Source organism: Mustela putorius, unplaced genomic scaffold (assembly GCF_011764305.1).
Source record: "Mustela putorius furo isolate JIRA1106 unplaced genomic scaffold, ASM1176430v1.1 tig00003972_pilon_pilon_pilon, whole genome shotgun sequence".
Taxonomy (NCBI): domain Eukaryota; kingdom Metazoa; phylum Chordata; class Mammalia; order Carnivora; family Mustelidae; genus Mustela; species Mustela putorius.
Window position 1 is genome coordinate 19,215,756 of NW_025422115.1, and position 26,328 is coordinate 19,242,083.

At 39.6% G+C, this 26,328-nt stretch overlaps 1 protein-coding gene across 8 annotated transcripts in view; it reads right to left on the reverse strand.

Annotated features, from left to right (window-relative positions):
• The window catches only part of NEO1 (neogenin 1), a 235,064-nt gene extending 212,953 nt beyond the window's left edge, over nucleotides 1-22,111 (reverse strand). For 7 of the 8 annotated variants that reach the window (XM_045070805.1, XM_045070807.1, XM_045070803.1 and 4 more), the window contains exon 1: nucleotides 21,631-22,111. In XM_045070805.1, coding sequence (XP_044926740.1) covers nucleotides 21,631-21,757 — 127 coding nt within the window. In that variant the 5' untranslated portion in view covers nucleotides 21,758-22,111. The remainder of the gene's footprint in view (nucleotides 1-21,630) is intronic. The other variant, XM_045070804.1, reaches the window with a different exon arrangement.
• Between the last annotated feature and the right edge of the window lie 4,217 nt (nucleotides 22,112-26,328).

The window sequence follows — 26,328 nt, forward strand, 5'->3', positions numbered from 1 at the left end:
TCATCTTATGAAGTTGGCATATGTAAGTGGATGACTCATTTGATATTTAATCATATACAGCTTTGAGAAATATGGATTCTTATGTTATCTCATGTTACATTAGACAAGTTCCTTTACGGCAAAGCTGTATCTTAAGCAACTCTGCACCGGGCATAACAGTAGCCAGCAAATACAGGCATCAAAAACAAAACAAAACAAAACACCACAACCACCACAAACCATTCTCATGAGCAAAAAAAAAGAAAGAAAGAAAGAAAAAAAACTCCAAAACCAAAAAACTCTGCTAAGATAAATGGCTGCTTGACTTTCTACTTAACTTGGGATTCCTAGAAGGCTGGGGCTGTGTATCACATTCACTTATCCCTATGTATGGTCTAAAGTATAATTAGCCACGTCACAGGAATGTAAATAACTGCTATTGAATCTAAGCCTCACTTTTCTCACCTATAAAAGCAGCAAGATAAATGATTCCTCCTGTGACTCTATAATTTCCAAAGTTCTTCCTTCAACAATAAATATTTCTGGAGAAATTACATGCCAAGTATTGTTGTATTAGGTCCGGCGGATACAGAGGTCAAACTTATGGCCATTACCTACAGGGCTATAGTCTAGTGATCCTAATTTGCATCCCTCCATCTAGCCTGGCCACCTTGCCTGAGCTTGGCTGTAGCTTGCCCAGGTCACCAGATGCCAGCATTTCACATGCTTGCAAAGCAACGAGTATAAACAGGACAAGAAAAAGGAGGCTGAGGGTGCCTGGGGCCATGGAAAAGAATGACAGAAAGGGGACAGTCACAATGGGAGTGGTATGAAAGTGACATAGAGAAAAGGGCTACTCCCCCCTCCCAGAAAGGGCCATATGCCTGTACTGCTTCAAACATAAGAAAATAATTATATCTGCCTGGAACCGTTAACTGTCTTTATAATCTAAATAACATAAGGGTTTCCTGACACATTGAAAACCCATTTTATTACACTGAATATTACAGTCATTTCTGACAGCTTCCAAAGAACCACAGAAATAAGGCACAAGGAAAACTAACAAGCCAAAGAGCACTTTAGAGCATTTTAACCATTAGTTTATCTGCATTTTCTGTTTTACTTCTCCCTATCTTACTCGTGAGTTTAGAATAACAAAATGGCCAAAGAGAAGGCTAGGTTAAAAGAGAGCTAGAAGCAAAGGGATTGCCTAATCTTGAGACAAATAAAACAGCTAATTAGCCCCTGAATAACTGGGAATTGGTTATAAAAGTCCCCACTTTTAGACACAACAGGTTTTAGAGATGGATGTCTGAAGTGAATTGCCCTGAGGTGAAATTCGGATTGCATTTACAATGTATCTTAACTATGCCTGAGCTGTTACCTTTATCTGTTTAGACAAGGATTGAGTCCTCAAATGAGCAAAATCTGTTGTGTAAATCAGGTACTTAATTAAAGAGAAAAGCTTAGTAGGCTACAGGGAGAGGTTTGTTGAAATGGTGTATTAAACACTGTTATAGGAAGAGGCTTTTTTCACTTATTAATTCTATCATTGTCAGTCAAGAGTAGTTACTGTTTATGCATTTTTCATTTAAGATTCTAGTTTAGGGTAAATATTTACTGAGAACCTACTATTGCCAAGATGCTCATGGACCCCCAGCAGATGGGGGGGGGGCATAGAAAACAATGCTACCTAGGGACACCTGAGTGGCTCAGTCATTAAGCATCTGCCTTTGGCTTGTGAGCTTGTGACCCCGGGAGGTCCTGAGATTAAGCCCAGCATGGGGCTCCCTGCTGGGTGGGAAGCCTGCTTCTCTCTCTCCCACTCCCCCTCCTTGTGTTTCCCTCCCAAAGTCTCTGTCAAATAAACAAAAAAATCTTTAAAAAAGAGAAGAAGAAAGAAGAAGAAAAGAAAAAAACAATGCTATCCCCACAAAACTCAAGATCTTGTTAAATCTTCCTGTCTGGTGTATTCTTATATACTTTTAAAAGTATTGATAAGCCTACCTCTCTGATCAACTAACTCTCCAACTCTCCTGGAAACTATTTCTTAGTTACCAATCCTTTTTCACGCACAGCAGAAAGCCTTGCTCTCTTACGAATATTCACCTATTCTCATGCTCCTTTCCTCCAGTTAAAGAGTGGCCTTATCACTCCTCTCTGGATCTAATCCCAAGTCTTTCTACATGTGCTCAGAACAAACCCCATGTTCCCCAGGAAACTTACACTATTAATTTTTTTCATCATTTTCCTTGTATATTCAAACTACTCTCCACAGTCTTCCATTGCCCTTTAAATATGTTCAAGAATCCTGCACATGAAACACACACCCCATTCTCATTAGACCTCAACCACTACATGTAGTTGTCCTTCACAGCTAAATTTCTAGAACTTTCCATAATCTTCATTTCTTCCCTTCCCACTTATCCCTCAAACTGCTTCCAAATTCTACTTAAAGCTCTTAGTAATGACTTGCGCATAGCTAAATGCAAAGGTTTTCTCCTCTTCCAGCAAATTTGAGACTCCTTTCTTGACTTCTAAGATACAATGCTCCCCTGGTTTTCCTATTTCTCCATTCCTTTCACTGCCTAACAGCCCATCCCCTCAACTCAACCACACTCTAAGGAGATGACACAAATCTATAGTCCACATCTCCTGTTTGGTTCCAGATTGGAACCAAGAGTCCCCTGGATAACTCAAACACATATTAAATTCATTAAGTCCAAAATTAAACTCATGCTCTTTTTGCCCCCCAATTTTTTTTTCCCAAAATACCACTATCCATACCACTACAAAAACCCTAAAGAACCTTAGGAACCATCCTGGGTACATCTCTTACCACAATATATAACCCATCACCAAATTCTATTTTATCACCTAAATATCTTCCCACTCCATAAACTTTTCTCCACCTCCATCATCCTAACCCAAGTTATCTTTGTACACTACCTAGATTACTATAACAGCCTAAGTGTGAAACACCACCATGACCATCACCATCTCTATACACATAAACATACTTTTTTCCTTGCATGTATTATAATGATTAGGTTATTTAATCACCTTTTACTGGAGTTTCAAATTCCTTACAGTTAAGCAAAGCATAAATCACCTGTTCATATATGATCCTTTCCCATTGTATTCCCACTATAGTGTGAACTCTACCAGGACAGGGTTTAAGTTTTAATCATCCTGATGGCCCCAGTACAGAGCTTGGCATGCAGCATGTACTGATAAAACTTTACTGAGTTAATTAGTCTGAATTTCATTATTTTGGAAAAAGAATGTTTTAAAGTTTATATACCTAAGACTTCCAGTTTAACTTTTCATTTGTGTTCCTGCTACCAAAAGCTGAAGCAGTCAATAAAGCAAAACTAAAACTTTAAAAAATGTATTACAATTCAGGGATGCCTGGGTGGCTCAGTCAGTTAAGCATCTAATTAACTCTTGATTTCAACTCATGTCATGATTTCAGGGTCACCAGATCAAGCCCACATCAGGCTCTGTGCTTAGCTAGGAGTCTGTTTAAGATTCTCACTCTCTTTTATCCCCACCCCTCTCAAAAAAAAAAAAATGACTATAATTCTGAATCTTCCAGATATTATGTTAATGGAATCAAATTCTAATGACATTTTGTAGTTGAAAAACCATTGAAAGTCACTGAAGATAATGTGATTATTTCCATGGAAAAACAACTAAAAGACTTCCTGAGAAATGGAATTCTTTTTCAATATTCCAAATGCTCCTATCTATAAAAAGGCATTTCTTAAATACAAATGAATAAATAGCAACTACCCCATCATATGCATTGTGTTTTTCCTTGGAGAGAAAGTTCATCTTAAGGTTCTATTACTTTTAAATTCAGAAGCAACATTCTGAGCTTTTCCTCAGTCAAATTTAGAAAATATTTCTCAAGCTTTGTGAATAAGAAACCACTCAGATGCTTCTTAAAATGCAGATTTCCCAGGTCTCAAACCACAAATTTTATCTCAGTAGATAATGACGCCCTGAAAATAGGACTACACTTTAAGAATCACTCTGTCAGCCACCATTAGCTGCCCCTGTGAAGATCTCAAACTAATCTTAAAATACACTGTAACTCAATGATGTTTGGGGGTGAGGGGGATCCTCACTTCTCTTTTCTTCTACCTCTTCCATGATTCATTTTCATCATGAAATTATCCTTTGTTATGGTACACAACAAATGTTCACTAAGTGTTTCCTGAACTGAACTACTGAGATGGACTGCATTCACATAAGTCATATTTACAACTTATAAAATTATATTTCATTTTCTTAATGTAATTAAAGGTAATAATAGTTTACAACATCTCACAAAGCATTCCCCTACTTCCAGATGTTCCAACATTTGTACAAGTGTGAAAGCTACTGCATTAAAAACTGAAAATCTGACCAGCAAGTGTACTTTGTCATATCAAGTTTCTAAGATTACATAAATAAAATGTAAATAAATGTATTTTACTTAATATGAACATATAAAGAAAATGAACTCATATCATGACAAAGCATTAGTCAGGAAGACCAAATTGTACTATTCTTAGAGTACAATTAAAAGAGTAAAAAGAAGACAGCCAACTTGCCTTACAATGTATTTTATATCTACAATGGAACTAACATTATTCCTCTTGGAACAGTACAACAAACCTAGCTATTTCCTTTTCCAGCCCACCTTTTGGCCCCAACTGCCTGCTTTTCCTAATTCCTTCTATATCCAATCTATCAAACTACTTCCAAAGCATTGTTTCCAGACTAGCAAACTCTAGATTTAAGCTAAAGTGAATTCCTAATTTTTTCCATAAAAAGTTGCATAATGAATATATAATGCTTCTACTTTTCTCTGTTTTATGTTCTACCTTACTGAATTCTGAATTAGATTCCTTATTTAAAGAAAGAAAAAAAGCCATGCCATCCTATTTCCCATATATGTGTAACAAATGAGTAAACTCAATCACATATATAGCATAAGGCCTTGCTTTTTGATCACCTGGTCACAGAATAAACTGAAATTTACTGTATATATATAAAACAGGTAACAAAGCTGGAATTGTAAATAAGATTTTACCAGAACACTTCCTACATACATAAAAATTATCAGCATCTTTATAAATACTCATTTATATTCAACAATGTAACTAAGGGGTTAAAAATAATCAAAATTTTAACTAAACATTGGTGCATTCATTCTCCACCCCTGCCCAAAAAAGTCTCTCGCCCTCAGAAAAAAGTATCTCTGTCTCAAGAATAGGTATGTAAGATTAAGACACCTGCCCATGTCTGTAATCCCAAAACCTGGCACAGTCCTGGGAACAAAGTCAGCATCTGCAAAAATGGGCAATATAAAAGTCTATCAAAAAAATTCCTATCAGATAAGAGCTAGTCTATTAGAGTCCTTCAGGAATTGCATAATAATAACCTATATGTACATAAAAGTAAAAAGAAAATAATAAAACTATTCTTTTTTTTAATTGGGTCAGACACCAAACTAATCCAAGTGAAAAAGACAAAACAATACACAGCATAGATTGTCAATTCAAGATGGCAAAACTAAGCTCTTAAATGTAACCAATCCCCACCTGACATTCCACTCCAATGTCCACTGAAATAACCAAAGGAATAATTTTTTTTTAAAGAACAAAACATCTGGGGGAAAAAATCTGAGGCCCACAGAAAATCACAGTAGTGTACCAACCATAAATGGAGTAGAAAGCCTCCAAGAAAAAAGGCTAACAAAGCATTCGTGTTGCAGATAATGTGCTGGGTAAAGTTTAGGGATGAGGCAAAAAGAGGAGAGGCACTACTGCTAACTCCACAACGAACCGCCAATGCTGAATTGTAAAATTTTTTATTTCGGCATTGAAACAAATGCTTTCTCAGTAAATCTCCCTGTTTCATAGCTGTCTGACTATTCTTTGCCTCTAATCTCTGAAAACCAGCAAACCATGATCTAGCAATGTAAAATTATTGCAAATCCAAAATTTTCCATTTTATCACCTGGATCTGAAACGTTAGAACAGAAACCCATACGAGTTCAAAAGAATCCAGCTCTACCAGCAATACTGAGCACATATAGACACCATCCCATCATCACAATAATGCTCCAATGGATACCTGAAAAGACCCAAAAGCTAAAGGAGTGATTGTTCTATTAACTGGAGCAAATTTTTTCCCTGGAACACTCACTGAGAGAGATATCATTAGAATTCCCAACTGAGAAATCTCAACTGTAGAAATCTGCACCCCCCCCCCAAATTTAAGAGAATACTTAACAAAACAACTAAATCATTTTTAAAAATACAATGGAGCAATAAACTGGAGAGTGAACATGATAAAAAAGAAACAGACAATCTTGAATATTTCTCACAAAACACAAATAAGAGAAAAGATGAAAGAGGCATTGTAAGAGTTCAGTTCCCAGGACAGATTAGGTGGTTCGGACCAAATCTTGCACTGGGACTGAAAAAAAGAACTAGACCAAGTACAAAATATCTGTGTAAAGGCAACCAAAGTGATGAGGAATTAAGGGACCAATACCAGGAACATGAGAAAATCCAAAGAGAAGATCTGGTATTCGAAGAGCTGTCTGCGGACTCTGAAAGCTACTACTGTTGGAGAGCCTGAGAAGATGAGCTTAGCTTGACAAACTCAGGCCCTGAGGGTACAAAAATGAAATGAGGGCCTGCCAAGGAGGAGGGCGGGTAAACTCCTTAAGCTGTGGATCAGGACCTCAAAGGGCTACATCCACGAAGTAAAGGTAAACCTAAAATGTTTCAACTCATAGGGTCTGAAGCCCAATTTTAAATAATCTCAAATCCATCCCTGAATGGGTTAAAGTGAACAGAGACTGTTATGCCTCTAGTATAACCCTATTACCAGAAGAGAAGCAATGGTAAATCTTTTCTGGAAGAAAAGAGCATCATTCAGACTACTTCTAAAACTTTTCATACATAATTCCTGGCCCTCAATCACAAACAGGTACATAAAAAGACAAAGCAGTGGTTTAAGCCACTGCCTTCGGCTCAGGTCATGATCTCGGGTCCTGGGATCGAGTCCCGCATTGGGCTCTCTGCTCGGCGGGGAACCTGCTTCCTCCTCTCTCTCTCTCTCTGCCTGCCTCTCTGCCTACTTGTGATCTCTCTCTGTCAAATAAATATATAAAACCTTTAAAAAAAAAAAAAAAGACAAAGCAACTCCCCAATCAGGAGAAATAGGACATAAAAGCAAACCTTCATGGAAACATTTATGACAGAATGGATCAAAAGAATAAAGACGCAAGATGGAGAATTTCAGCAGGAACCTAGATACTATATAAGAAAATGGAATGGAAATTCTATAACTAATAATATAATAAAATCAATAAAAAGAGTCCTGACTGTTTAAAATGTACAAAGTCACAAGAGACTGTTGCTCTTAACCTAACAACCCAAACAGGGCAGAGAAGCTACAAAAACCCATAGGCCTTCTGATCCCTTCAGTGTGATGAGGATTCAAAGACCTAAGTGAACTTCTCCAATGGGAAAGAAGAAATATTTGAAAAGATAATGCCCAAGAACTTTTCAAAACAGACAACAGTGATCATCCCACAGATACAAGAAGCTCAACAAGCAGGATAAATACAAAGAAACACAACTAAGCACATCACAGTCACATTTCTGAAAACCACAGAGAAAGAGCAAATCTTAAAAGTGATCAAAGAGGGAAGGAAGGAGAGAAGCACATTATCTAAAAAAGAGGAAATTAAGACTATAGCTGACTTCTCATTAGAAATGATGGGAGCACAGCACACAATGGAATAGCATATTTAAAGGGCGGAATTCTATACACTAGAATTCTACACCCAGTGCCTCCCCTGCCAAAAAAATTGAAGGTGAAATAAAGATGTTTTCAAACAGATAAAATATGAATGAATTCACCTCCAACAAACCTAACTCCTAACTAAATACTAAATACTCCAGGCCTAAGAAGTGATCCCAGAGAGAAGTTCAGAGATGCAGAAGGAAATGAAAAGCACTAAGAAAGTAAATATATGTGTAGATCTAAATGAATGACTTATAAAATAATAATATCTTATAAATCTTAAGTATAAAGAGAACTAAAATACATTAACGAGAATAACAAAAACCAGAGGAGAAGGACAAATAGAATTAAGGTATTCTAAAAGGTTCTGCATTGTCCAATAAAAAGTAAAAGAAGTCAAAGATGAATTTAGGAACCATTAAATGAATAGCAAAAGAATATACACCGTAAGCTAAAAAGCAGGAAAAAACTGCACAACTGAAAATAATCAAAAGAAGGCAAGAAAGGAGAGAAAGGAGAACACAGAACAGGCAAAACAAATAGTAAATAATAAAACAGAAGATTTAAAGCCATATATAACAACTGAATATATCATTAATATATCATTAAATATAAATAGACTGAACATTCTAATTAAAGGACAAAAACTGTCAGAATAAATAAAAAAGAGAACCCAACGATATGCTACATAAGCAACATAAATATAAGATTATAAAAGGCTGAAAATAAAAGGATGGAAACAAACACAAACCAAAGGTCAGCAGATAGAGCTATATTAGTATCAGAAAAAGTAGATTTAAGGTAAATAGCATGACTAGAGATAATGATGAGTCCATTCACCAGAAAAATAAAATTCTCAATGTGTATGCAAAAAAAAAGGAGAAACAGAGTGTCACAGAGGAAAGAGACAAGAGAGCAAGTATCTCTGGAAATCCAAGAAAAGAAAACAGAGTATAGGTAATAAAGAAATAAAAGAAAATTGTCCTACCCTAATAGAGACGTGTACATTCAAAAGAAAAGACTCACTAAACAGAGAAGTCACATCATACAGACATTTTAAGTTAGTAGAATTCAACCATATATGAGGAGAAAATGTGAAACAATTTAGGTAGAACAAGCTCTTCTCCCTGCCATTCAGTAGGAGCGTGCAATCTGAGACATGAACTTGTTCTCCCACTTGAGCTCAGCTCTGGTGTGCCTTAGTATGACCATCTCATCAAACCACAATTCCAGAGTTTTAAAAAAATGTTTCTGAACAATATAAATGCAAGTGCTCCCCTTCATTCAGTGCTTATCAAAGTCCAATGTGGGACTTTCCTAACGTATGTTGAAGGGAAATATGATAATATGTGGTTTTCATATTATTTGCTGACTTTAAATCTAATGCCTAACTAAAATGCAGCTCCACTGTACCAGGTTGGAAAAAAACATCAATTAATAAACTCCCACCTTGTCTCACCCTGGTGAAAATTATGTATCTCAAAGTCCACAACACTAAAAATAATAATAATAATAATAAATTCTACAATTATACAGATTTAAAAATTAAAAAGATGTAGTAGATATTATTACTATGTACAATATTGAATGTGGGGGATACAGGGAGAACTATCCACTGAGTTCTGAAAGAAAAAGACTGTGATACAGGAATTTATGTCAAGGTCAAGTTAATATGCATATGCAGAGGCAAATTTTAAAACTTAAGTGTGAACAAAATGGAACTACCAAGTTAGCAGCACAATTGTGTTAGTAGCACAAGTCATCTGATACGTCCTCCCACAAATGTTAACGGCTGATTCTGAAGCTGCAAAACCTCTACTTGACTACAGCTACTCTGAAGTAAGACATTCACTCTTCCGCAAAACTGCCACAAAATTTTTTAAAAAGCAAAGATTTCTTCAAAAAGTGGCAAAAATTAACTCCTCAGAATGCCATAAGACCCATTATTCCAAAGCTTTTTTCTATGACTTTGAACGAACTCCAGAGAAATCAATGTTTCACAAAAGATGCCCACAACATCTTGCAGAAAATAAACAAAATCTTAAGAAGGAGACATGGAATGATAAGGTTAATTTTCAGGCATTAAAAATTGCAACAAGCACCGTCTCCAGCTTCTTTCTCAGCACGGCAATCTTTAAAAGATGATCTGGCCTATGACTTCATCATCTAATAATCACCCCTCCACTTCATAACAAGTGATAAATTTCAGAATAAAAAAATGAACCTTTCAAAAAATGGGTCACTGATCAAGAACATTTCAACTGAATTTGCCTTTACTGAGCCTCAACTCTTACTGCTCTTCACTTCAACCTTCTTGTCAAAAAAACCCCGACCCATCTAAAAAGCCTCTCTGTGCCTTTAAAACCAGGTCAAGTCCTACCTCCTCTAAGAAATTTAACCAACTGCTCAAAACTAAAATCTTCCATCATCCTCAACATATGCACCCTCATTTAACAATCTAACAATTTAACATTTATACACATCCATCAAGTAAAAATATAAAACAAATTATATAAGCACAAGTTAACTTTCATATATTTTTAGCAAGGCTCTTCATCGTTTATAAAATACAAAAACAATAACAATGGTTTACATTTAATAAGTGATTCAGATAAACCAGGCTCTAAGATGAACACGTATCTACTCATTCATCTCGTACCTCAGTCCAAAAGGATGGTAAATGAATATGCGTGTTTGTGTTTTTTTTAACTTAAAGTTGTTCAGAATTGTCCTTGTAAGCTTCCCCTTTCCTTCTCTAGCACTCTAACCTAGGGCCACACCATGCACATGGGGGTAAGGAAAAGAATCAGTATTACTTTGGCACTATCCCATTCATTCATATCGAGATTTGTGAATAAGATATCCGTAAGTGGAGTCAGCTTTATTATGTTGACTCTAGGTACTTTTCTTCTGTAGACAAGGTAATATTTCCCTTCCTTAGGACACCCTACTATGGGTGTATGCTCCAGTCTTTGCCCTCTGTTTCCTTTTTCCTTAGTGATATGATCTACCCTCATGACGAACATCTATCCAGATAATTCCTGAACCTATATTTCTAGCCAAGACACCTAGTCAGACTTCTCACCTGAGCCTAATTCTGCGAGGCCTTTACAGAGATGTTCTGCTAGCATCTCAGACTCAAGGTGTCCAGAATGGAAGTAATATCCTGTCCCTTGAACTTGTTTCTTCTGCTACATTCTTCATCCATTTTCCACTTGAAACCACTTCAGTACCTTGAGCCAAACTGGCATTCAAGTATTTGATTAACTGAACTTACTCTAAGCCGAAGTTTCTCATCCTGTCTTAAAAGAGGTATTGGACCTGTTTCAATTCCCATTTTCACTCAAATCAGTGAATAAAATAGAACAGCTTGAAAGCTTATGAATCCATATCAAGTGAACACGAGCAGGGGTTAGCAGAAGTCAGATAAGCAGACTGACTTAACTACTCAGTTCGCTTCTCATTAAGTTAAAAATCGCAAACAATGAGTGTTTTGAAAATTATAAAATTTAAAACTGTTCCTATTCTTAATTATGTATTGTTTAATTTATATTTATAAATGAACCTAAGATTCAAGAATGAATATAAGAATATGAACAAAAGACCTGAACAGTTTTCAGAAACAAACCATCAATAAAAATCTGAAAAGATGCTCAATTCCATTAACAATTTTAAAATATAAAATTCAAAGAGATAGGCTTTTTTTGTCTATCAAACTGTCAAGACTAAGAAGTCTGAAAGCAACTACTATTTGGCAAATGTGTGGGGAAACAGGTACTCTCTCACTAGCTGTTGAAAGGAGTAAATCAGCCTTTTGGAGAACAATCTGGAAATAACTATCAAATATTTTAATACACATGCTCTTTTACCCTACAATTCTAGATCTACAAACTCATTCTATAGTATATTTGAACATGTACACAAAGATATTTGTAAAAATGGGTTGACTGCATATGTCTGCAATAAAAAAATTAGGAGCATCAAATTGGAACCATTATATTAAGTATTATATGTCTTATAAAATACCATACGGCTATCAAAATAGCTGTGATAAATTTGTATGTACTTACATGGAAAGATGTCTTTAAAACAAGCTTGAAGACAGTATAACCCAACTTTCAGTTTATATATACATTAGTTGTTATATATGTATTATATGTTTAAAATATTTAACTGTACATATAAAACAGAAATTCCAAGGCACCTGGATGACTCAGTTGGTTAAGTGTCTGCCTTCACCTCAGGTCATAATCCCAGAGTGCTCGGATAGAGCCCTGTGTTGCCCCTACTCACCCGGGAGTCTGCTTGTCCCTCTCCTACTGCCCGTCCTCAACTCTCAAATAATTAAATAAAATCTTTAAAAGAAAGAAAGAAAAAAAAGAAAGAAGTCCATAGATATTAAAAGTAATTATCCCTGGGGAGAAGGTTGAAATGTATGATTTCACTTTTTATTTTACATATTGTTTGAAGTTTTATACTGTTTTCGTTTTCATTTTCATGTCCTGCCACCTCACCTCTCTTCCTATTCACATTTCCTATTCTCCACCTCAGGTGTCAACCTGGCCCATACTATTTTGAGGTGAGATGAGACTCCAGATATTTGGAAGGTTGGACAGATCTCCCAAACAGCAACTGTATCTATAGTATAACGGGCAAAGAAAGGGCAAAGGGCAGGCAAAATCCATTAGCAGTGACAGAGAGGGAAAGAAACTTTCTTCAACATGGCTGAGACAATTATTTCTGTTTAAGGGAAGATCTGTGCATTCTTATGTTTATTTTAAATCTCCTTCCTTACAAAGGTCACAACTTGTTGTTGTTAGGGGACATTCCCAAGATAGCCTCTACCCACTTTTGATCAGCAACGGGCTTAGAAATCAGATAGTACAATCTGTTAGAAATCCACATGAATTAAAGAGAAATAGGCTCTAAACAGAACCTTTGGGACTCCGAGAAACTTACTTTGGTGCACGGACTTTGAAAACTAATTTCTTTCATTCCCTAGTCTTCAGTTGTATTCTAAAGGTAAGGGTGCATATGGGTGAATTCTATGTAGGTGAGGAGGCTATTAATAAGGGGGTTATTGCCATAAGAAGTGTAACAATCCCTTAGGTATTAATACTACACATAGTTTAGGAAAAGCCACCTCAAATTTCAAATGTTTTGAAGAATTAACAAAAAAAACCCTTAAATTTTAGTTGCTGCATTAAAAGTTATGCTATGAATAAAACGTTATCAATAGAACATAATTTGTGATTCTGTCCCTAAATTTATAAATTATAATGTTATTATCTTAACTAGACCTTATATAACAAAATAAGTCTAGGTGGGTTTTTTTTTTTTAATATGTTATTTATTTATTTATTTATTTGAGAGAAAGAGAGAGTGTTGAAACAGCGTGCATGAGCAGAAAGAGGGGCAGAGGGAGAGGGAGAAGCAGGCTCCTGGATAAGCAGGAAGCCCAATGCAAGGCTTGATCTTGGACCCTGGAATCACAACCTGATCAAAGGCAGATGCTTACCTGACTGAGCCACGAAGGCGCCCCCAGGTGATTTTTTTTTTTCACTTCCTCTACAGCTAAAAAACAATATTCTGTATCCAGTTTCCATGTAGTATCATGTTAAAAATTCACTCTGCTCAGGACTCATCACCAAGTTTTACTGGCTATTACTGACCAATAATAAATTCTGAAAACCAGTATAATCAATCTCCACATTTCCCACAGACATGGAAGTAGCTGCCCCCTCAGATGGCGCCATTATTAGAATTCTCATATATTCAAACATTCCAGTAACCATTTCACTTAGAAGAAATGAAAAACAACTTCCTCTGAGACTTCTAGTCTACTGAGTTGGTAAAACTAAGGTAGGAATACTCAAAAGCTATGAACCAAAATTATGAAAGAAAGCAGAACTATTACTCTATTAACAGGAACGCAGTGATTCCAGAATCTGTTTTTCCACCCACGGCAGTAATGACCGTTTCTCCCTCCAAATCAAGGTATCTATTACCTGTGGGGATGTCTTATCTCCGCTATTAGACCAAGGCATACTAAGGATAGAAACCATGTCCAATTCATCTTAGTATCTCCACAGTTTATAGCTTTGTGCACAATTAACCATTGATAAAATGTTTGCAACTAGCCAAAATTACCTAAATTTTTAGTTTTGGCTATAGATAAACTGACTGGAAAATTAAATTTAAAAATTCTCACTATTAAAAAAAATTCTTGCTATGAAACCATTTTAAAGAAGGTATTTTCATGGTTATTTTTAAGAGGAAAAGCAAAAAAAAAACCCACACATTTGACTTTCGGACTGCCCAAATGCTAACTCCTTTCAAGGAGAATTCAAGCACTGATTTCCATAAAGTTAAACATATATAACTACTACCTCTCTCTCTCCTTTCTTTACATGAGGGCATCAAAAGAAGGAATCACAACCTGCTCATTCCAGCATCTATAACCTGGACAATTTACATATATCACTCACAAAGCCTGAGAGTAAGCATCTACTATTTCCAGGAACCCTACAACTTAAAATATCTCACAATTTCGCAACACTTAAATCTTTATTTCTTGAAATCGGCCACAAAGTTATTTTTATATAAAATCATACACAATCCTGTTTACAAGCAACTTAAAAGATTTCCCTAATCACGTCCAACTTCATGTCAGAAAAAGAAGATGTGCCATAACTGGAGCTCCAGAGAATGACAAAAGGTTAATTCTTGCATCCAAGAATAGAAAGGAGCAGTGTTCAAACACAAGAACTGAACCGAGGCCATTTAGATAGCCACGGCTCAAGATTATAGACTTCAGAGTTATAGAAACTTGGAGGGAGAAGGGACCTTTGAGATTACCTATTAATTAGGTAATTAACCTCTGCAGTTAATAGACGAAGCAGAGAAGCTAAGGACCTCCATTTTAAAAATGGACTGAAGTATTCAAAGTTCACAATTAAAGGTGAATATACCTTGAAAAAGTTGTAGAAGTACTAGCAAATGGTATTACTCTTAATGGTATCATTACTCGAGTATAATAAATGGATACTTGACTCTCATATGCACACAAAAATGATCTTTCACCAGTAATTCCCTATGTGGGGATCCAAAAAATAGAAGGGAAACACCATATGCAGAAAGATATTCATGATAGCATTTTTTATGATAGCAAAATACCAAAAACAACTTCAACATCCACCCATAACAGGAAAATAAATAATTAGAAGCAGCATGCAGTAAAATAAAAAGCATAAGCTTTGGAGCTGAAAAGACCTGGATTCAAATGACAATTTCTCCACAGGAGAGCTGTGGGACCTTTGGTCACTTAGTAAGTGAGACTCAGTTACCTCATCTGTAGAATGGGGGGATGTTACTATCTCCCTCACAAGGTGAAAGAATTAATGCATGTAGAAAAGGTTGGCACAGTACCTTGAGTTCAGTGAATGTTCGATAAATACTACTCTAATTTGTCGCTGTTAACCCCATGTTCATTCACTGCAGTATTATACAGACATTTTCAATAATGGTTATAGAAAAGTCTATACATCCTGGAAAGATCTCCAACACACTGTTTAAAACAAAGATCAAGTTGAAAAGCAGTAAATAGTATGTTCCTGTTTATATGTAAAAAATACAATTATACATACATCTGTATATGCAGGAGAAAAAAATACTGAAAGTGGTTATTTATGGGTAAAAAGGTATTTGTTGATAGAAGTGATACTTTACTTCCATGTCGTTTTACTTCAAACATATATTTACATATTTTAAAATAAATTTTAAAAATAATTTAAAGATAATAAAGCAACCAAAAGCTGGCATAATGTTAAGACAGAACATCTACATTTAAAGTCGTATATACATTATGATTATAATGTAACACTGATGTGTCACATTAAGAGAGATTAGAAAGAAATATGACAAAATTACACTAGTGGGTCTAAATGACTTTAGTCTCTATTTCCAAAATTTCTTAATCAAACTCATTTTAATGAATCCAAAATTGGGGTTATATTTTAATATCTTTCACTGGCTTATGTTCCATGACAAATTCAATTTTGTAAAATCATCAACACTAGACTTTTCATTACCTCAGGTAGCTATCTGGTCAACTTGATCTTATCTATGGTCATATCTTCTGTTCTCCTATTAGTCATACAATTTTACCTAGAAGCCAAAACCCCTACCAATGACATGATAAATACCTCCCAATCACGCAGAAGTCATTAATAAAGTAAAGTGTTTGGGAAATGACTATTATTTTAATATTTTATTTATTTACTTGACAGAGAGAGACAGTGAGTGAGGGAACACAAGCAGAGGGAGTGGGAGAAGGAGAAGCAGGCTTCCCACTGAGCAGGGAACCCAATGTGGGGCTGACGTGGGGCTCGATCCCAGGACTCTGGGATCTTGACCTGAGGTGAAGGCAGATGTTAATGGCTGAGCCACCCAAGCACCCCGGGGAAATGACTATTAAATAGGGCCTAGAGCACCATATATAATGAGATTAATGTTATCCCAACATTTATTAGTGTAGAGAAAAACCATAAACCAACAATGATCAATTAAGCCAACAGAAAAAAAAATCTACACTTCCAAAAAGTTTAATAGAATTATAGTATTTTTTGAAGTTTCAAAAAGAAATAATAAAACCATCCCACAAAGATACAGCACTTTACAGTTTATAAGCAGTTTTATATTTCATTTTGCTGACAATCCATTTAGGTAAGCAAGGTTACCTACAGCCCTCAACAGATACAAGAGGAGCTATGGACCATGAGTGAATCCCAAATCCTCTGCCACATATCCTAGGTCTTTTTTCACTATCCCACATCACATACTAATTTTCATACAGCGTGCTAGGTAAGAATAGCCACATTTCTTATGTCCTTTGAACATTCTGCCTGGAAATCTACAAATTCTTTTATATCTCATCCTGTTAGGCAAGCAGAGCAGGGTATCAGTCTCTGTCTACAGAAGACTCAGAAAAATCACTCATCTTTCCAAAGGCGACAAAACTAATAAACATTAAAACTGCAGCATATCCAGGTGAGGATGGCCAAGTTCACAAAGGGTCAGAAAAGTAAGTAATGTGAAGAGTGGCTGAAGGAACAAAGGGTAACTCACTTAGATAAGGAAGGGAAAGTGGCATACTTGCACATACACAAATGTTGTCATTAAATGTGTGAAAGGCCATCACACAAAGAAATCAGACTTGTGCATATATATGGCCCTAAAGGATAAAAACAAAGCCAATTCAACATTCAATCAGCATTTACCAGTTATCCACTCTGCTCCAGATGCTTCTGCTACACCAGGTACATAAAAGGTAAATAAGAGAAGTCCCAATCGTCAAGAGGTCCAGACAAGTTGAGGAGTCAAGAAAGTAAGTGACATGAGACTTCAAAGTGACAAGTACTTGGAAAGCTATGAGAACACAGCTAATAACAACTCTAACTCTCTTTGGGCAGGGGAATAGCAGAGAAAAACTCACTGAATGATGAACAGGAATCTCAGAAGTAGACAAGGTGAGAAGTGGCATTAACAGGAAGAAAGGACAAAGAAGAAGAAGAAAAAGGAGAGGGGGAGGGAAGGAGGGGGAAGAAGCAGCAGCAGGAGGAGGAGGAAGAGGAGGAAAAGGAGGAGGGACAGCATGTCAAAGGCATGGGGACATGAAGCTCTGCAATAAACCCAAAGCGGTGGAACACCAGGTATACACATTAGAGGTGCCAAGAGATGAGGCTTTAAATTCAGGATGGGAGAGGCCAGTGGTAAAGAACACAAAAGGCCTCACGATCCTCATGCCAAGGACTCTGACACTCAAGCTGTGGAACACTAATAAGATATTTTAAGTAGAAGTATGGCATACTCAGAAAAGGACATAGGAAAACTCATTCTGGCGGGGGAAAGACAGATGTCTGGAGGGTAAGAGCAGAGATAAAGAGATGAATTACAAAGCTACTATTGTTAGTCTAGGGGGGGATGATGATGAAAAGATTCAGATTCAAGAAATATCTAGGAGGTAAAAATCAAATAGAAGTATGGGCTATAAGAATGAGAGAAAGGGGAGGATCCAGGATGACTTCTAGATCTCAGCTTGGCTGAATGGCGCACAGAGATGCCCAAAACAGGTAATGCAGGAAGACAAGTCTATGCAATCATTCAAAAATGTGAGAGCCCAGGGCCAGGAATTGGTTTGTTATTGTCTACAGAAAGGGGATGAGTGAAGGAGGAGGGGAGGGGAGCAAAAATGAGTTTACCTTTGTTCTTGTGTAACGTAAGGTGCCTATTCAGAGAAGCTACTGAATGGCACATAAAGAAGAGTGGACAGGACAGTCATTAGCTTACAGGCAGCAATAAAGACAAGACAGGAGATCATCTTTGATGCCAACATTTAATAAGGGAGTGAAAGAAAAACCTGAATAACAAATAATGAACTGATCACAAAAGATGAATTAATAGAGTGATGCCGAAAAAGGTGAGAAAAGGGGAAAAAAAAAATCAAGAAGAGTGGGAGGGTTGAAAATTAAAGTTAAAAGTGCAGCATAAAGCGGTGTTTACTGGCAAAAGTTATTCAAAACAGGAACAGACCACCCTGTGAGGTAACAAATCACATCATCAAGTCAATGATTCAGACAGATAGTGACATCCATGTGGGATGTTGACCAGGATTGTTCCCATGAAGGAGAAATGTAGCTACAGTACACCCCTGAAGACTAGAATAAGGTTAGCCTCACCATCATTACGACATTGCCCCAACACTTTTTTGCATTCTGACCAAGGAATAGAATATTCAATTACTCTAGTAAAGTTTTTTAAAAGGTTTCTACATATTTCATGTAACTCATAAAAAAACCAACACAAGATTAAAACTTCACTAATTCTGCTCTTGGCATATAGAAAGTTGCTGAAGAAACTGGAAATAGCTCATCTAGTCTACTTCATTTTTTTTTTAAAGATTTTATTTATATATTTATTTGAGAGAGAGAATGAGGGAGAGAGAGCATGAGAGGGGTAACGTTAGGGAGCCTGATGCAGGACTTGACCCTGGGACTGAATAGAAGGCAGTAGCTTAACCAACTGAGCCACCCAGGTGCCATCTGGTCTGCTTTAAATTCAAACTGATTTCATCTGACCTCTCAATACTGACTTCCCTACTTTTCCCATTCTTGCATCTCAATTCTACCGCATCACCATTCCTTAGCCCTCACTCTGATTAGAGAAGCCTTGCACAGCACAGGCAGGCTGCTCTGTCCTGACTTCTTTCCCGATGTCCCTACTCATTCTCAGAAATCTTCCCCTCCTTCCTTCCTAAAACCAGCCAGTGTGCCTAATCATTTCCAACCCTCTACAGCTGACTTTTTTTTTTTTAAGATTATTTATTTATTTATTTATTTGACAGACAGAGATCACAAGTAGGCAGAGAAGCAGGCAGAGAGAGAGGGGAAGCAGGCTCCCTGCCGAGCAGAGAGCCCGATGTGGGGCTCGATCCCAGGACTCTGGGATCATGACCGGAGCTGAAGGCAGAGGCTTGACCCACTGAGCCACCCAGGTGCCCCTACAGCTGACCATTTTTCATCACTAGTTCATCTCCCTCCTTTGTCCTCCTCAAAGTCTACCCTAAACTGGAAAACCACTACATTTATCCCACTGTCCCACACCCTAATTTTCTCCCCTTTCTACCAAATACCTCCATCACCCTACCACCTACTCACTGTAATCCCCCACAGAAAGGTTTGCGTCTACCCCTTCACAAAAATAAAAAATTAAAACCACTGACAAATGACACGGGATCTACCGACCCCTTGTTTCAGTTGCCACTTAACTCAGTTCTCCGTTTCCTCCATCTCCCTGCAGCTTATAACAGAACTGACCAGCCCCTTCTTATTGCAGAAATGAGAAATAAAGCAGGATGGCATATGCAAAGTACTCTGAACCAGGAATCAAGATATGTGCTCTAGTCTCTACTTATACCACTAAGCCTCCAGACTTAGCTGTGAGCCTCCCCACCTCCAGACCTCCTCCCCCTTCAGATCTCACTTTTCCAACACCCTGACACCCAGACTAGATTGGGTCCTGGCAGTATACCCTTTCTCAAAACCCATTCTTTTCCTTTCTAGTGCTTAATTACATAATTGGTAGTTTAACAGATCTTTTCTACCCATTCACCAGACTGGAAGCTCCATGAAAGCAGGACACACATTTAAGCAATGTCTGCACCTCACCATCACAAAATAAAAGCCGTCAATTGAATCAGTGTTGAAATACATGTTTCAACCACTTCTAAGAGACTGCTTACATGACTTTTATTAACCTAATAAAATTATTAGCATTTTATTTACTTACAGAATTCCTGACAAAATTCTAAAGAATCTCCACCAATTACTTAAAACAAACATAATAGGAACGACATATAAAATTAAGAGTATGAAGGAATCCGTCTTCCAAAATAGTTACATTTCTCTTGCCCATCCACAAAACTAGAAAGGGTGGATCAGTAAACCTACATTTCAGGCCCAAAATGTGTATTCTAACCCAGGTATAGGCTGAATGTGCAAGGGCAGGTTTGATACTAAAACGCTATTGTTTATATATGGCTGTTTAGATAAAGCCCGCTGGTATTCAGGTTTAAAGCTTTTCTTTTGAGCTAATAACACTCTGCAAGAAAATCAAAAGAAAGTTAATCAGTCAAGTTACATTTGCAGTGTGATTTTAAGTACTATTCAGTATGAATCCGAAAAACAAGTAAAGGCTTGGGGGTTAAAAGCTGCCACTGTGCCTGAACAGACGACGTTCAAGTGCAAAAATTTCAGATCTCATACTAGTAGGTGAGAGTTTTGTCAAGTTTTACAATACACCACCTTGGTCAAACAATTTAGTCAGATTACATGCTAATTTGCCCTTCAACTGCTGAGTGTGTCCCGCTCCTCAACTACCCTGTAAGGTCTTCTAACAGGCAGGCTCGGCGTCTGTTCATTGGCCTCCTTAAACAGGGACGCAGGTAATTTCAATAATCTATGATATTTAAAAATAACACCTGAAAAGCGCTTTTCGGGCTGAATACATACATTGCCACTCGGAAACATAGAGTACTTAAAATCCGGTGCTCAGACAATTCCCTAGGTTAAGAGCAGTTACCAGGCTGTAAATAGAGTTGTAATCCCCAGGAAAGAAGCAGCATTTCATAACGGAAACACTAACAGATATAATCAGTTGGAGCGGTTCTCCAAGGCGCCCTCATCGTTAAGTCAACACTAGCGGTTGTGAGGGGGCAATTGTGCCCCTCAGACACCCTCTCTCTTCCGCAGCCTCGGGGCTACCATCCCCTCACGAGGTGTCCCTCGAGATCTGCCAGCGCTTCCCTGGGACCTCGGCAGGGAAGGGAATAGCCAGGGAATGCGGAGTTCGAGCCCCCCCTCCCCCTTCCTTTCCTGAAAATTAATGAATTGGCGTGCGATTGTTTATTTAATGAGGTGTGTAGTGGCCTCTACTGGTGCTTGTGTGAGCACAAGAATGTCCCACTCTTACAAGTGGGATGAGCCTGGGGGAGGGGAGGGAGGCGAGGGGTGAACCTGCCTCCGGGTACAAAGCGCAGAACTAGACCCGGGAGCCCCCGACGCGCCCCCGCGGCCGCCCCTCCCCCGGCGGCACCCTCGCCCGCCTACTTCACTCTCCACCCCGCGCTACCCCCTTTCTCTTTGGCAACCCGAGCCGAGGCAGAGAAGTTCCTGCACGTTTCCTCCAGGATCCTAAACAAAAACACCGCAGCCACCGATGCGGTGCGGGTGCCGCGCCCCCGCCCCCACCCCGCGCCTCCGGGGCCCGCGCCCCGCTTACCTGGGGACTGCGGCGGGGAGCCGCTCCTGGCGGCCGCGGTGGGCGCCGGACGCCCGAGCAGCAGCAAGCAGCAGAGCCAGAAGGAGGAGGTGCTGAGGAGTCGCCGGGCTCCCCGCTCCGCCGCCATCTCTGCCCCGCGAGCGGCGGCAGCGGCGGCGGCAGCGGCAGCGCCGCGGAGCCCTCGCCTCCTTCCCTCCCGCGCGCCTCAGCCGGTCCCTCGCTGCAGGCTCGGCTCCCGCGGCCGCCGCCGCCACTGTTCCGCCCGGCCCGGCCCGCGCGGCCCCTCTCGCGGGAGGGGAGACTCGGGGGCGCCTCCCTCCTGCAGGGGGGCGGAGAGGGGAGGAGGGCAGAGAGGGGGGAGAGTCAGTACATTCCGGGCCCGGGTTGAGTCGGGGCGGGTGGGGGGCGGTCGGTCTCCAGGTTCCAGGCGCCGCCACCCGCCGCCGACTCCGGCTCCACACACCAGCGCGAGGGGGGCGGAGACCGCAGGCGGCGGGGGTGGGGGGCGGGGGCCCGGGGCGCGCACACCCGCGCACGCGCAAGCGCGCGCCTCCCTCGCCCGCACCCCCTCGGCTCCGTGCGCGGCCCGCCCCCGCTCCAATCCCGGCTGCCGCCTAGCCGGCCGCGGCGGCGCTCCCCTCCCCCTCCCCCCGGAGCCGCGGACGGGAGCGGGGCGCGCGCGCCGGGCGCTGCTGCTGGCGTCAGGGAAACCCCGGAGAAGCGGATCCTCCTCCTCCTCGCCGCGGCCGCCCGCTCGCCGCAGCCCCTAGTCCATGCGCGCCCCAGCCGCGGGCTCCGCGCCCCAGGGAGAAATCGACCCCTTTCTCACCTCCCCTGACACCTCGGGCTGCGGAGACTGGGGGCGAGAGGCGCTCGAAGCTCGGGCTTGTCCAGGAGGCCGGAGCGGGATCGCACCTCTCCTCAGCCTGGGCCCAGGGCCTCTATATAGGGCCTCAGAGGAAACCGAATGGCCTCCGGGAGGAAACCTGGGTGCGCAGAGGGTCGGCGCGGGGATTTATGTGCTCGCCAAAAACAATAGCGATCCCGCCCGGCTCTTGCTGGGACCTGGCGCGGCTCCCGTGGGAGGGGGCCCACCGCGCCGCCTCTGACCTCCGGCTTCCAGGCCGGGCCGCCCTCGCCGCGCGCTTCCCCGGGAAGGGCCGGGGCCCGCCCGGACTGCCGGGCCCGCGCGCCCACCGGCGTCGCTCGGCCCCGGTCCAGGGAAGCAGGGCGCAGACAAAGGTGCCCGGCGTCCACCCCTCCAGCCCGAACGGGGGCCGAGCCTGAGCCCGAGGGCGTCCCGGTGCTGATCCTCTAGCTGTAGCAGACCTTTTACCTATGCCTCTGCGGGGCACTTCGCTCTGTCGAATCTGAAGACGACGCGGTTCGCCGGTAAACCGGGAGCGAGAGGAATGTGATTTTGAACCCTTGGTCATCGTGAGGCAGCACCCAGGCTTCCCAGAGTTAGGGGAAAGCAGTTTGTAGTTACACTGCTGATGGGAACACTGCTAATTTTATAAACTGCACCCATGGAAGACTTAAGAAAATCTCTTTGTGTGGTTAATGCTCCAAGAGTCAAGCCTGCCTTGTTCACATGAGTTGGATTTTTGTTCACTGCTCTGCATAGTCAATAACCAAAATGTGTTGCTTCCCACGAGAAGATGGCTATTTCTCTGATTTCCACATCCCTGCGTGCCTTCTCGTAGTTATTTTCTTCAAATGTTTTCTTTTATTGGGAAGCGCCAAAATAAGCAATATAAGGTTTGCGTTAACATTAGGAGGGAAGAGCTCAGACTCCTCATAAAACCTCTTAGATCATCCAAACGGTGGAATTAGGAACCCTCATCCCAGTTCTTTGAAACAATCGACTCCTAAAAGAACAAACATGCTTATTGTTTTCCACCAGAGAAACCGTTTAAATATCTTTTTGTTTTGTTTAGAGTTGTTAACCAGAAAAAATATTTCCTAAATACCCCTGATTGACCTGTTAAATTAGAAATAGATTACCTCCCAATTACTTCACAAGTATTTGCTTAATTAACCTTTAATAATCACATCATGAATAATGTGATTATTCAGTTTTCTGAGATAATTAATGAGAAAAACCCTTTGGAAACCATAAATTGCCTTGCAAATGTTAATTTTCAGATATCTTTTTTAAGTCTGAAAATTTTTCGTTGGTAAAATTGTAAAATGTATGTGACTTCTAAAATGAAGTTTAAAGAAGAACTATGAGTTGTGGCTAATAAAATATCAGACTGATTTTCATGTTTCATTTTTGTGAACTGTGCCACTAACTTCTCAGCCCATCATGTACACTGGAGTTAAGTCAAAAAGTTTAAAGCACTTTCTGTAAAATAGGGTGACTAAATCATGTACTTCTGACTTGTGACTAAACCGCAATTTTAATTAAGCTCACTTTAATAAACCACTAATAGATGGAAGCCCAAATGAAAAGTTATAGATCCTATATCAGTTCAAGAAAAGTAACCCCAGGCACACACTTGAATTCAGATTCCTCCTCTTATTGCAATGTAACTGACATTGTAGATAGTCCCTCTAAAAAATCAACATTTGTATTCGTTAACCTCTCTTCTCTCTAATAAGGCATCTCTGAGAGTTTTCCTTAGGACTCTTATTTATCATTTTCATCCTCCCAACAAGATTTTCAACTAATACTTCAATTCACATTTATACTGCTAATCAACATATTTTATATAGTCTAAACTATTAATCTACAGAGATATATTAAGCCGTTTGTGAAATTAACACTTTTTTCATCTAAGAGCATGAGGCCCATGTTCAAGGAATAGAGCACAAAGAAAGTTTTAGAGCAAAGAAAACAGACTGGCCTTTGTATGTTGGTATAAGTAAGTTATCAAAGTGCAGGCCAAAAATAACTAGACCAAATATTCTTGTGAAATTTATTCTAAGCATACTTTGATATAAAAATTAAATGAAAAATTAATAAAGCCAATGAATATAAAACTTGGTAAGAATCTTATTCTCTGTAGTAAAAGGATTATTTTCCAACTTTAGAGAGGCAATATATTTCAGTGTTTAATTGCTGGCAGTAATTAGATTCTGCAGCTGATTCCCTGGCCAAATACCAGTATCCAAGGTAGCGAAGAAGAAAGCTAGCCCTCTGACTAGTAGGTCCGAATATAGAACACTTCCTAGACACAGAAAATTTTAACTAGGAGTTAGCCATGTGGTAGGCACAAGATTTTCTCCTACCCAAGTGTTGACATTTTTACACTCACCCTTTACATTTCCCTAGGTAAGAACTTTTATTTCTCCCTTTCTCCTCCCAAAGCCACCTGTTCTAGAGAGCCGTCTCTGAATTAAGCCTAATTAAGAAGGCTATGTGCTCCTTAAGGACAAAGCCTACACAATATTAATTTTGCTCATTACATGTTGCTTAATTAATCATATATCTGTAGTTCCACAACAACCTCTTAATGCACCAAATATTATTGAAGATTTTTTTTTTTTTTTTGCCAGATATTGTGCTGGGTGCTGAGATAAAATTATTCATTCGTTCTTTTAATATGTATAAAACACCGTGTCTCATGCTCTGCCCTGTGTTCAAGGAACGCAATGGTGAGCCAGATAGACAAGGTTCCCAGTCTAGCAGGAAAGAGTTGTAACAAAGAAGCGTGAAGAATGTTATGGTAAGGAAAGATAAGGAGTGTGGGAAACAGTAAGAGCATCTAACCTGACTAAATTGTTTGTGGGGGCAGAGGGAGGGTGGGGTTGGGGAATTAGAGAAGAAACATCAGTCTCTAAACTGATCCAAAGATGAGTTAGCTATCCTGCAGTGAGAACTGACATCGGATTTGCATTTTAGAAGAATCACGCAGGCTGCTTCATGAAGTGTAGATTGGAAGGAGACAAGACCTACGAAACCAGTTCCGGTTTTGTTCAGAGTAGTCTGGGGAGGAGATGGTGGGGGCCTGGAGTAAAGCAGAGGGAGTTAAGAGGAGTGAGCAGATAAGAGAGAGATTTAGGAGATAGATAGAAGCGACAGAGGTGTGTGTGGGAGACCGGAGGCGAGGGTGACTCAGATTTCAGATTAGGCATCGGAATGAAGGTGGTGACATTCACTGAGAGGGGAATTAGGAAGAGGAGCAGATGCAAGGAAATGTGAGTTTAACTTTGGACAAGTTTAATTTAAAGTGCCTAAGGGACATTTAAGTAGAAGTGTCAGTAAACTGTTATTTGGGTCTGGGGTTTAGCAGGGAGAACTGGACAGGGGGTGAGTCATCAGCATATCCTATCTATGCCTAAATATAAGACGCCTTTGAGTACAGAGCGTGCCCCATTTTCCCAATTAAAATCCACCTGCAATAAAACTTTGTAGCCAGCTTAAATTTATGAACTTTAAGAGATGTAGATGAAATAATCAGAGATCTACTGATAATATTTAATGCATTAACTTAATTACACTTATATACTTTAAACTATTAATGAAATATAATTTTAAAAAATGATTTTCTAGAAACTCTTCACAGGCTTTTTATCATCACCAGAGTCACATTTTGAGTCTCTGACACGGTTTCCCAAGACAGATTATCTTTACTTCCACCTCAATTTTTGACTTGATATGTGACATTGTCACTGAGAATTTTATTCCAGGTTACAGTATCTAATGACACTACATCATCTATCCTATACCCATATTCATCTATATATTTT